Source organism: Mya arenaria, chromosome 3 (assembly GCF_026914265.1).
Source record: "Mya arenaria isolate MELC-2E11 chromosome 3, ASM2691426v1".
Taxonomy (NCBI): domain Eukaryota; kingdom Metazoa; phylum Mollusca; class Bivalvia; order Myida; family Myidae; genus Mya; species Mya arenaria.
This window is the reverse complement of record NC_069124.1, coordinates 18511141-18524483: the sequence shown is the minus strand read 5'-3', so window position 1 is coordinate 18524483 and position 13343 is coordinate 18511141. Positions and strand designations below refer to the sequence as shown.

The window sequence follows — 13343 nt, the reverse complement described above, 5'->3', positions numbered from 1 at the left end:
TTTCATTTTTAGAGGTTTATACGAGTAAATTAAAAGAATGTTGATATGTGCTGAAATTGTGTACAAAAGGCTAAACATTAATATCCCTCATCTTTTGTATGAGTCCTTGTGGGCAAGCGGTTTTTGAGTTTTCTATTTCTTTAGACTGTACCGGCGTGGATTCGCACCCAACTACGACCAGGTTTTGTTAATACGATAATTGTACTTTTTTCTCCAGTTTCAGGATGAAAGAATAATATAGTAATAGTGTTTTCAGAGGCATTATCGTGAAAATTGGTCCAAAAACATGAGCTAGTCCCATTTATACGAATGTCTGGGAAAGAAGTTTTTAGGTTGTTTTGGCTCTTCAATACTTTACTTAGGGTATACACGCATAACATTATGAAGCAACATGTGGTCATCCATTTGAATCAAAATATTGATTGAAAAAATAAGCATGTATACCAATAATTGAATTTCCATCCATTTTTCTTTTGTAAGTTTATTTGTGTTTTCTTTCCACATTAGATTCGGTGTATCTTTTCTCGTGTACTGTTTAAGTTTTCATGCAGTTAATAAATAGCCAAATTATCAATTAAGGCAGTAAAACACTGTCAAGTGTCCTTGGTTTCGCTGGCCAGTGACACATTGGCTAATTGTTTGCTGCTGTTGTGAAATGACGCGCGACAATTATGAAATCCATGTAAGAAATGCCACTTCTGTTTGCGATATACTACATGTATCAGCAAAGAATCACTAATTTGATTTTTTTTTATTTCTTCACACAATGTTTCTATATGGCAATAGAGAACTTCCTGTTATGATATGGTATTGTTTTATATTGCATCAGTCGTTGCATATTGTTTGGGCTGTATCGTGGTCCAGCATGGGCTGATTTAAATTTGGCACAGATGGTCACCTTGGTTGTACAGAATGGTATAGCAAATGTCTATTGGTCGTAGATCAAGGTCACAAAAGGGGTCAATATTGTCAATATTCCTGATATTTCCGGACAAAACGTGGGTAAAGTCATACCAGAGGTTATCAGTCAAAAGTATATTGCATTGGTTTTCTTTTTCTTTTTGATTAGCTTTTAAAATATGTTTATATTGATAAATAGTAGCACGCAAGATTCTGTTATATACTGTCAATCGTCAATATCTCACTTGAGGATAATCACTTACACAAAATTACTTACATCCAAGCTTGTCCAAATTGTAATTTGGTCATATCGTTGATTTTAAAATAACTTACACATATGTTCAGCGTGCTGCGACGGCTACTAAAACGCCCTGCTATAAGCAATACATCGTATTATCGCATTACATCTTGTAATAAAATGTTAAAACAATCGGATGATACCTTTTATAAATAGTTTCATAAGAATTGCTTAAGAGCTTGATATAAAAATGAAATATCTCAAACATTAGGATTGGTAAGTTGTATGATTGTTTTCTATTGATGCATTCAACGAAACAATACTATTGCTATTTTTTATTGTCAAACTATGGACATAAGCGTAGAGAAATGACACACATAAAACAATTTTGTAGAAATATATGTACAAAAATAACACAACATTTCATATAAAGTCATAGCAACAACCATCTTTTTGATAAATCACCTTGACATAATAACAGACGAATAAGATAGATACAGACCAAGACGACTCTTGTTTCCAGCAAAAGTCACATAAGTTCTTAGTCTCTTTTGGTAATTATATAAAAAAGAGTTGTAATAGTAGTCATTATAAAAATACTAGTTATAATAACTAACGTTATCATTGGATGTGATTAGTATTCTCACCACTCTTCTTGTAATAAGAAGTATCACTGGGGTGATTGATGTATGTTTCTTGAATGCCCTATACCAGTGAGGAAGCATCATTTAAGATAAAGATCCTAATGTTTCTTTTGTACAGTTAAGTCAAAACCTCAAGTAAGTATACTCATATCAAAGGGCAGTGACTCTTAAAATTCCATACACAATAATAATGTTTTGTTTTGCACAGCACTTCTTCTCAACACAGTCAATATGTGTATTAAGTTTGAGAAAAGTAGATAAGTCCTAGTATATGTGCCCCAGTGGTGGGGGTATAATGTAACATAATTTGGAAGCAAAAGGTCTGTGGTATTAACAAAGCAGTCATTGAATTGAGTGAGACAGTTCGTTGACCACATTGGTTGGTTTGGCTCATCTTAAATATGAAAGGCAGCTTCGTTTTGAATAAATAATGTTCATTTGCAGCAAATTGTTAGTGCAACATTTTTCAACCATTTGTTAGACAATATAGTTATCACTTTTGCAGATACAATAGAATAATATTGGTAAAACTGTGCTAAAAAGTAGTTCAATTATTTTGAGCATATATCACAATTCATCTTGAATGTTAAATATAAACTTCAGTGGAAATCTTCTTAGATTCTGTGTGTGTTCACAATGTAGTAGTTTACTTCAATTCTTTGATTAATGAAGAAAGACATTTAATATGATGATTTTAGATATTTTGGAATACAAATGAATTTAAAGCAAAAATGTTATTAAAATTATGAAATGTCTATAAAACAGATTTAGGTGTTTTTGTAGATTACTTCAAAAATTCAAAACGAGCATCTTTTATCTTTTGCCCGTTGTCTTTATCCCAGGCTACCACTTTCAATTCCGTGTCTCCAAACACAAACTGGACTTTTACTGACCTAACGACTCACGGGAACTCGCATTTCTCCGATTTTCCTGCTGTCTTCGTCGTCGATATACCTTGGGTGACGGTGTGGCGTAGTGTATACATCGATCTGAAGTTCAGTTGCATCTTTTCCATCTGCGACGTACTCGTTTTCGCCGACCATCTCATCGACCTGGAACTCTTGCCCGGCTCTAGCATGGACGCTGAAGGAATCTTTACAGAGCACAATTTTGCCACGGATAGCCCGCTTTTCTGGTGGATCTAACGCAGGCTCGAACTGCTTGTAGGCTCCTATTCCGTAAGTGAACTTGCTCACTCGAGCTGTGATCATGGACGGGTTATGGCCATACAACACTGCGCCTTTCAGAACGCACAAGCCTGCTTCTTCTGGGATGATCAGGCGCTTAGAGGGGAATGTCGAACGGACCTTGTCCTGTAACATCCTTGATTCGCTGAATCCACCAACCATCAGAATCGTTCCAATGTTGTATTCCCGTATCTGGTCAAAATACTCTCTTGCTAAAGCACAAATTTGATCGACTGTCTCGGTAAAAAGACCTTTTAAAATTTCTGGATCAAATCGCATTTTGTTTTTGGAGAAGGTTATCTTTCCGTTGTACTTTCTCCTAATGCGTCTTTCATTTTCGAGCTCGACATTATTCAGTTCTTTGTATGTCTGGACGAATGAAAGTGGAACGGTCATTATTTCCCGTGAGTCCATATCTGGGGCCACCTTACGCTTTTTAATTTCAAAGATTTCCATGAAATCCATAAAATCTTCTCTGTATCGGGTTTGAAGAACTTCCATCACATCAGGCCCAATGATGTCCTGAAGGAGGTCTGTGAAAGCTTCATCAACTTTAAGCCCTCCCCAATCTCCACCGTTGGCTTTGAACATTTCTCTTAATGTTATATCTTCAGTCTCCTCATTTCTCTGTACTTCATGGATTGTAATGTCTACGGTTCCACCTGCAATTAAGACATATTAAATCATAGCCGAGTGTCTACTTCTAATATATCAGTGTATTGGCTGTATAGCCTGTACATATATAAATATTGCGCCTGGAAGTATTGAGTTATTTGAAAAAAAAACACTATATATAAAGCGTTTACTTCTTTAACGATAAGCAAATATAGGGATAAAGTAGTCGATGGTCTTAACACATTTCATTGATAATTTAATTACAATATTTTAAATTGAAAACTTGTATCAAAGTTGTTTTGGCAAACTGAAGTTTGAAACCACGATTTGAACCTTTTTTTAACTAAACAAATATCAATACACCTTTTCGCTCAAACTCGACCTAAAGCCAAAACTCACATAATTCAAAATCATCTCTATCAGGTAGGTCTTACCCCCGACGTCAAGAATCATGTATCGGTCGCCGACTCCCACTGTAACAAGACTTGCACTCTTCTCGTTTGTTTCCCTGGCAAACGGTAAGTACCGGCAAAACAGCGAAGCGGCTTCTGGCTCTAGACATAGTAACAAGTTATCCGTGTGAATTTCTGCCTGTTAATAGGAAAAAGAAAGAAAGAGTACAATCTATTCACACTGAAACATGAAATACTTCTTTCTGCTCTAAGAAATACAAAATAAAACGTTAACTACTTCGAAAATCAACTTTTCCGTGTTGAATATCTTCGTGTTAATATAAAGAAGTAAAACATGGATACTGCATATAAACACGAACATGTATTTAAACTAAAACCAAGCCTGCTTGTAAACCATTAAATAAACATTAATGCTAAGACATAAAGACAAACGCAAATACTCTTACATTTCTAAAATTTGAAGTAGCCACTTCGACTTTATGTGGATGAATCTAGTATTAGTGTATGCATTTCACTGATTGTACTTACATTGATAGCCGCTTCCCTCATGAATTGTTTGGCGCTGTCACCCCATATTGCTGGGACTGTCAAGACCCAGTGAATTTCAGACTCTTTCAACATGGCATTCTTGGATTTTATCACATTTACTAAGTGGTTCTTCAGGTATCTTATGCTTTCTTGAATAACCACAATTGCTGGCATCTCTTTACCAGTAGTCTCTGACTTTAACTTCATCTCGCGAGTAAGATTCTGAAAAGTGGATTGATTCAATTTATTAAGTTAGAAATAGAGAGAAGTTTTCTGATTAGTGTTGACTGCTGTCATTTCGCGACGGTTTTAGTTTTTCGCTGGGCTGGAATTTAAAATATTTTTCAGAGGATTAAATGGGTAACATAAATGCTTACACAGAATCAAATATATATGTACAACATGGATACTTTTACGAGCAAACAATAGAAAAACATATGATTTGTGTACAATTTTAATAATATTAGCCTTTATAAATGGGGTTTTCAGTTAATAGCTATGTGGTCACAAATTTCCCTGTTCAAAAAGCGCTGAAATATCTGTACACTAATCATATGATTTTATTATTGTTTTGATCATTTAAATCAAATGAGTCAAACATAATAATGCATAAAAATTAAATAACCTATAGTGTGACCCTTTAAGTATTGACGTCGCGAATATTAAACCACGCGAAGTTAGCCAAAGCCAACCAATCGCGAAAAAGGGATCTTGGGAAAGTAAGGCAATCTACAGAATATTTAATACATGTAATATTTAGATGACATGAAGTTCGCTACGCTCACTCCGCACATTCTTAATCATTAAAATATTACTTCAGGTCATCTTACTGTCTTAGAATACAACCTCATTGGCAACGCAAAAACTGACGCAGAGATTGTGTATCGGATGAGTGGCAGTAGGCGGACCTTTACACTCGCGAAAGTTGAAATTCTTTATGATAGAGCCTAGTACTTAATGACTGCATATCTGCATTTTCATTGGCTGTAAATGTAGGCTGGATTCTAATAATAGTTAGAAAAGATGCAATTCATTATGCTTAAAAAACCTACCTCAGACTTGTAAAGTGCCATTTTGAATCTTTTAAAGAAAAACCAGTCCCAGTGTTGTCCCTCCGCAGCGAGATTATTATATTGTTGATCTGCTTCGTGGCCAAACGAATGAAATTGTTGGTTTTTATCAAACAGTATTGACGAAGTCGTCTTGAGTGATATTCCAATGTTCGAACCAGTCCTCGCCCAATTTGCGGCGTCAATCTGAAAAAAATATGCGAATATATGCTTGCATTTTCCCGTTTCTTTTATGCTTTTTGGTGAAATATGTTATTTCCACTGCTGCTATTTTCACTTCATTTTGATAATTATACTGCTTTGGCTCAATAATATGATGTGTACAATGTTGAGTTGAATTGTTTATTTAAATGGCGTCATAAGACGACGTAACGATTTTATGTTTCGCGTTAAGTTTGATAAACGCCAATTCAATTTTAATTGAATTACTTTTGGAAATAATTACCTTCATCGGATTTTCTTCAAAGGTTGCCCTGGTCTGGAAGGCGTATCCCGAGTATGTGGTGCCAAAGTCTATGGCCGCCACAATGGGCTTTCTCTGCATTGCGCCTGCGCGGACTGGCATCGCGGTCAGATGACGGGCCATTATCTGCAGTGTTTTAATTATCAGACACAGGTAATAAAAGTGCAATTTCAAAACCGACAGAGCTTTATTGAAGGGTCTCACAACAACACTTTCTGATCTAGTCAATATATTTATTTTAATTTATATATTTATTTTAATTTTATCTTTAAATAAAAAGTATATAGCAGTTGAACGATGCCTATGAGAAAGCTTCTTATTACACAACTTCCTGAAACAAAACTATAAATAAATGCTATTCGCTATATTCAATATTTTATACTTTTTATTGCATTAAACCTAATGATTATAGCAAATACATAATACAAATACATTTGCATGAAGGCTTGAATTTAGATATATAATGAATTCTTGTCTCAGCAAAAACGATAACAATAAACATTCCAATGTAGACAACTTCTGCTTCAATATTGACAAATTCTACTAAACTCTATAATTTTTGTTTATACGTTACATAAATCACAGAGTAAGGATTGATCATGGCGCATCATATATGGTCCCCTAATTCATACAGAGTACCAGTGTTTTAATTCTGCCTGCTGCCGGTGCAGATTTTTTTCTTTTCGTTTATCCTAATATCCTAATAAGATAAAACTTATATGATCATAGCGATTGCGAAACAAGTTCAAATAACATCATATAATGGGGGGGGGGGCGATTTCCCGGAGGAAGCCCTCTTGTCCGGCTTGGTGACCACAAACCAAACTCGCTACGCCTAGGTCGCCTACGTGAGAAGCGAGTAGGCTAACAACTGGGCTAACCAGACAGCCATCCTTTATAATAATAACATAACATATAAGTATAATTTTATGTCTAATCTAATCAAACCAAAATTTTCAGAAATATTGTACATTTTCATTGTACCTGGCTACTAAAATAAAGAAAGATGAATGATTTTGCAAGTTACAGAAATAGTAAAGCTAAGGCCAGTCTCTAATTATAATACAGCTATATCAAACATTTATACATCAGTTGAAACTTTTTTTAAGAAAGTTATATTAACTTATGTTATTAAGTTACTGTCGTTGGTAAATATTAATATTACATGAACATTTATTTCATTTAATTAGGTGGATTTATATGTTATTAAGTTACTGTCATTGTTAAATATTAATATTACATAAACATTTATTTCATTTAATTAGGTGGATTTATATGTTATTAAGGTACTGCCGTTGTTAAATATTAATATTACATAAACAATTATTTCATTTAATTAGGTGAATGTACATGCCATATCGAACTGTTATATTAAATATAGCTGGATGTTATCAGACACGTACATATCTACATCTAAAGTGTGTTAAGTGTACTGTAAGCAAATAAACCGATCTTTATTATGTACCTGTAAATATAAACACTTCAAGCAAATGTTTTTAACGTTTTACCTTTTTCACATTAAACAAAAATAACCTTTCTTTTTATAATTTTTAATGAATACTAAGACCTCATCATTAATTTGACAATATTTGGACTATTGGACCTTATATTCAAGACTCGTAAATCGAAAGCACCGCAAATTCCAATTTTGGTTCTAACAAAAAGAAAACTTTATAGTATAAAGGTTATAAAAGAGAACATTAACTAGAGTAAATGAAGGTCATGCATCAATAACTCTATTTATGGTAATATAATATTTATATACATACATACAACTACAGCAGCGTAACGTCCTTTTATGTTATTTTTATAATTTTAAAATACCCCCAAAATACCCACCCTAGATAAAACGGAGACACGATAAGGTTTTATTTGATTTATTTTAATCTATAAGTTTAACTATTTACCTTCCGCCCATCAATGACATCTGTTAATGCCATTTTGTATTTTAATTTACCTTTCTTCTGAACGATCGTGAGGACAACTGTATAGTCGATGCTTGATTTAACCCCTCTTTCGATTTCCTTTTATATTTATGGTCGATCAAAAGTAGACTGATTTATGTTTCTGAAATATAAGCTTATCGTTGTAAATAAAGTACTTACGTCAAGATATTCACTTTTATATAAATTATAAACTTGTTCCTGTATTTGTCAGTGTATTATTATGGAAAAACACGCCATTGGTCAATGAATGTCCATTCCATTCATAAGCTTAAACTCCTCAATCTTGCTATCGAATTATTCATGTGGTATTCATATTTACAGATAACGCCTTTACAAAATGCAGACGTTTTTTTAAACACGGTATGTCTGAGGGAAATTGATACTTTATTACTATAATTTAGAAGACTTGTTCACATATGCTTTAAGTAAATGCTCAACATATTTTAGTCTTATGATATTTATCTTTCCGAAAAAGTTTCGCGAATATTAACTAGATAGCTAGATAATATTCGCGAAAATTAAGTGGTTAACACGAAACGATTCGCGAACGTTAACGGGTTATCCTGTGACAGTTATATGCCACTATAATTTTGGGAGCCGAATGTAAAATAACAATAACAATAACTTACTCCCCCCGCAGGCATGTCACTATAATAGGTACCTCAAAAGCTAGAGAGTATACGTACCGCTTTATACATTAGACCTCGCATATCAGAGATTAAGGTCATTTTTTCAATATTCCTGAGTCTAATCGTGCAATGTCGGTTGTCACAGTAGGTGGGAGACTCTACCGCGTCATAAAGAAAGGTAGCTACAGTTTAGTAGCTATTAATAGCTGCACTTATATATATATATATATATATTTATGTTCAGTATAATGCGAGCTATGCCCCGTAACCTGCTGTTATACTACCAGGAGGCATTGCAGGATGAGATACTCAATTGGATGCCATGTGTGATTTAATTTCATTTGAAATGCGCGTGAAATCGCTGGTACTTAGTGTGCGCTACTGTAAGTTGTATGATGCTAAGTGCGCACTACTGTAAGTTGTATGCTGCTAAGTGCGCGCTACTGTAAGTTGTATGCTGCTTAGTGCGCGCTACTGTAAGTTGTATGCTGCTAAGTGCGCGCTACTGTAAGTTGTATGCTGCTGAGTGCACGCTACTGTAAGTTGTATGCTGCTTTGTGCGCGCTACTGTAAGTTGTATGCTGCTTAGTGCGCGCTACTGTAAGTTGTATGCTGCTTAGTGCGCGTTACTGTAGATTGTATGGTGCTTAGTGCGCGCTACTGTAGGTTGTATGGTGTTTAGTGCGCTTTACTGTAGGTTGTATGGTGCTAAGTGAGCGCTACTGTAGGTTGTATGCTGCTTAGTGCGCGCTACTGTAGGTTGTATGGTGCTTAGTGCGCGCTACTGTAGGTTGTATGGTGCTTAGTGCGCGCTACTGTTGGTTGTATGCTGCTAAGTGCGCGCTACTGTAGGTTGTATGGTGCTTAGTGCGCGCTACTGTTGGTTGTATGGTGCTTAGTGCGCGCTACTGTAGGTTGTATGGTGCTTAGTGCGCGCTACTGTAGGTTGTATGGTGCTTAGTGCGCGCTACTGTAGGTTGTATGGTGCTTAGTGCGCGCTACTGTAGGTTGTATGGTGCTTAGTGCGCGCTACTGTAGGTTGTATGGTGCTTAGTGCGCGTTACTGTAGTTTGTATGGTGCTTAGTGCGCGCTACTGTTGGTTGTATGGTGCTTAGTGCGCGCTACTGTTGGTTGTATGGTGCTTAGTGCGCGCTACTGTTGGTTGTATGGTGCTTAGTGCGCGCTACTGTTGGTTGTATGGTGCTTAGTGCGCGCTGCTGTTGGTTGTATGCTGCTAAGTGCGCGCTACCATATGTTGTATGGTGCTTAGTGCGCGCTACTGTTGGTTGTATGGTGCTTAGTGCGCGCTACTGTAGGTTGTATGGTGCTTAGTGCGCGCTACTGTTGGTTGTATGGTGCTTAGTGCGCGCTACTGTAGGTTGTATGGTGCTTAGTGCGCGCTACTGTAGGTTGTATGTTGCTTAGTGCGCGCTACTGTAGGTTGTATGGTGCTTAGTGCGCGTTACTGTAGACTGTATGGTGCTTAGTGCGCGCTACTGTTGGTTGTATGGTGCTTAGTGCGCGCTACTGTAGGTTGTATGGTGCTTAGTGCGCGCTACTGTTGGTTGTATGGTGCTTAGTGCGCGCTACTGTTGGTTGTATGGTGCTTAGTGCGCGCTACTGTTGGTTGTATGGTGCTTAGTGCGCGCTACTGTAGGTTGTATGGTGCTTAGTGCGCGCTACTGTTGGTTGTATGGTGCTTAGTGCGCGCTGCTGTTGGTTGTATGGTGCTTAGTGCGCGCTGCTGTTAATTGTATGGTGATTAGTGCGCGCTACTGTTGGTTGTATGGTGCTTAGTGCGCGCTACTGTTGGTTGTATGGTGCTTAGTGCGCGCTACTGTAGATTGTATGGTGCTAAGTGCGCGCTACTGTTGGTTGTATGGTGCTTAGTGCGCGCTGCTGTAGATTGTATAGTGCTTAGTGCGCGCTGCTGTTGGTTGTATGCTGCTAAGTGCGCGCTACCATATGTTGTATGGTGCTTAGTGTGGCTACTGTAGGTTGTATGCTGCTTAGTGCGCGCTACTGTTGGTTGTATGGTGCTTAGTGCGCGCTACTGTTGGTTGTATGGTGCTTAGTGCGCGCTACTGTTGGTTGTATGGTGCTTAGTGCGCGCTACTGTTGGTTGTATGGTGCTTAGTGCGCGCTACTGTAGGTTGTATGGTGCTTAGTGCGCGCTACTGTTGGTTGTATGGTGCTTAGTGCGCGCTACTGTTGGTTGTATGTTGCTTAGTGCGCGCTACTGTAGGTTGTATGTTGCTTAGTGCGCGCTACTGTTGGTTGTATGGTGCTTAGTGCGCGTTACTGTAGACTGTATGGTGCTTAGTGCGCGCTACTGTTGGTTGTATGGTGCTTAGTGCGCGCTACTGTTGGTTGTATGGTGCTTAGTGCGCGCTACTGTTGGTTGTATGGTGCTTAGTGCGGCGCGCTACTGTTGGTTGTATGGTGTTTAGTGCGCGCTACTGTTGGTTGTATGGTGCTTAGTGCGCGCTACTGTTGGTTGTATGGTGCTTAGTGCGCGCTACTTTTGGTTGTATGGTGCTTAGTGCGCGCTGCTGTTGGTTGTATGGTGCTTAGTGCGCGCTGCTGTTAATTGTATGGTGATTAGTGCGCGCTACTGTTGGTTGTATGGTGCTTAGTGCGCGCTACTGTTGGTTGTATGGTGCTTAGTGCGCGCTACTGTAGGTTGTATGGTGCTTAGTGCGCGCTACTGTAGGTTGTATGGTGCTTAGTGCGCGCTACTGTAGGTTGTATGGTACTTAGTGCGAGCTACTGTAGGTTGTATGGCTCTTAGTGAGGCTGAGCTTTCACTTTGTTTCAAATGGTATGACATGTGTGAGGATCAGTGCTTACTTTCTTGGCAAATGGTATAACAAAGGCTGAGTTTCACTTTGATTGAAAAGGTATGACATGTATTAGGATGAGTGCTCACGTTGTTGGTTAATGGTATAACGAGTGTGAGGCTGAGCCAATTAATTACTACACTGTGGAAGACGAACGAGTGACAGTTTATCGCAGAAATGCTTCATATATTTGTTTCATTTTAATGTGTGATCTTCCCGTTAACTGCGACCAACACATTTCGTTCTTAAGTTGGTTTTATCTCCCTTTTTTTGTTCACCAGAGCACGAAGTCTCAAGGTGAGCTATTGTGATCGGTCTCTGTACGGCGTCCGTCCGTCCGTTGTCCGTCCGTCCGCCCGTCAACAATTGCTTAAAAACATGTCCTCGGAAACTACCTGGCTAAATTCAATATAACTTCACAAGAAGCTTCATTGGGTAACCCTCTACCAAAATACAACAAGAGGTCGAGATTGATTAACAACAACAAGGTGGTAGTCAGCTAACAGTTGGCAGCCAGTTGGCAGCCTGTTGCCAGTTAACAGTTGGCAGCCAGCTGGCAATTGGCAGCCAGTTAACAGTTGGCAGCCACTTTATACTTAGCCATGTAGAGCCCAGCTCGCCCTTTGGCAGCCGCCTTGTGTACGGCTGCCAGCTGGCAATTGGCAGCCAGCTAACAGTTGGCAGCCAGCTGGCAGCCTGTTGCCAGTTAACAGTTGGCAGCCAGCTGACAATTGGCAGCCAGTTAACAGTTGGCAGCCACTTTATACTTAGCCATATAGAGCCCAACTCATCCATTGGCAGCCGCCTTGTGTACAAAATGGCCGACTTCCTGTTTTGCTTTAAAATCATTTCCTTTAAAACTACCAGTCCAAACTCAATGAAACGTTACAGGAAGCTTCCTGGGTGACCCTCTACAAAAATACAGCAAGGGGTCATCATTGATCATCAACAACAACAACAACAGCAACAACAACAAAATGATTGACTTCCTGTTTTGCTTTAAAAAACATCTCCTCTGAAACTACCAGTCCAAATTCAATTTAACTTTACAGGAAGCTTCCTTTGGTGACCCTCTACAACAAACAACGACAGGGGTCACGATTGATCAACAACAACAACATCATCAACAACAACAACAACAACAAAATGGCCAAGTCTTGCTATATGGTCGCCCTTTTTGTTGGAGATTTCACTACTTTCTATTTCTAGTAACAAGGGAATATATTTTAAATTGTAATTGTTAAAACGTCTACAGCATGGTCCTTCTAAGGTAATTATTGTTCTTATTTTGGTTCATAGATTCATTAACTTCATGTAGATTATTGTGAACTTCATGTAGATGATTCTAAGCTACAATCTTATCTTATTTGTGGATAGTTAATAAGCCTTACATAAAAAATGATTCTTAACATTTGAAGGAAGGTGGTGTTGACCTTGATGGAAGAAACGATAATATAAGTTGAAGGTGTTGAATGTGTTCTGGTATTTGAAAGGCGTTGTGCAGGCAATTAAACAAAGTCTGTCAGTGCGCAGGTAACTGAATAAAAGTCCTGTCAGTGTGCAGGTATCTGTACCAAGTGTTGTCAGTGTGCAGTCAATTATCAAGTCCTGTCAATGTGTGTGCAAGCAACTGAACAAAGTCCTGTCAGTGTAGGTATGAGATTCAAATTCTGTCAGTGTGTAGGAAACTGAACAAAATCATGTCAGTGTGCGGGCAACTGTGACAAGTCCTGTCAGTATGCAGGAAACTGTGACAAGTCCTGTCAGTGTGCGGGTAACTGTGACAAGTCCTGTCAGTGATTATCCAGGCAACAGGTTTGACCAGTATGTTTCACAATATTCTTTCAGAACAAATATCAAGTTATATTG

The 13343-nt window shown here is 38.1% G+C and overlaps 1 protein-coding gene across 1 annotated transcript; it reads right to left on the bottom strand.

Moving 5' to 3' along the window:
- Positions 1-1458: 1458 nt before the first annotated feature.
- LOC128225756 (heat shock 70 kDa protein 12A-like) lies at positions 1459-8047 on the bottom strand. Its single transcript, XM_052935658.1, has 6 exons — positions 7966-8047; positions 6041-6184; positions 5578-5781; positions 4526-4747; positions 4019-4175; positions 1459-3631 (listed from the first exon to the last, which is right to left on the bottom strand). The coding sequence occupies exons 1-6, from the start codon at positions 7996-7998 to the stop codon at positions 2676-2678; spliced, it is 1716 nt and encodes a 571-aa protein (XP_052791618.1). The 5' UTR covers positions 7999-8047; the 3' UTR covers positions 1459-2675.
- Between the last annotated feature and the right edge of the window lie 5296 nt (positions 8048-13343).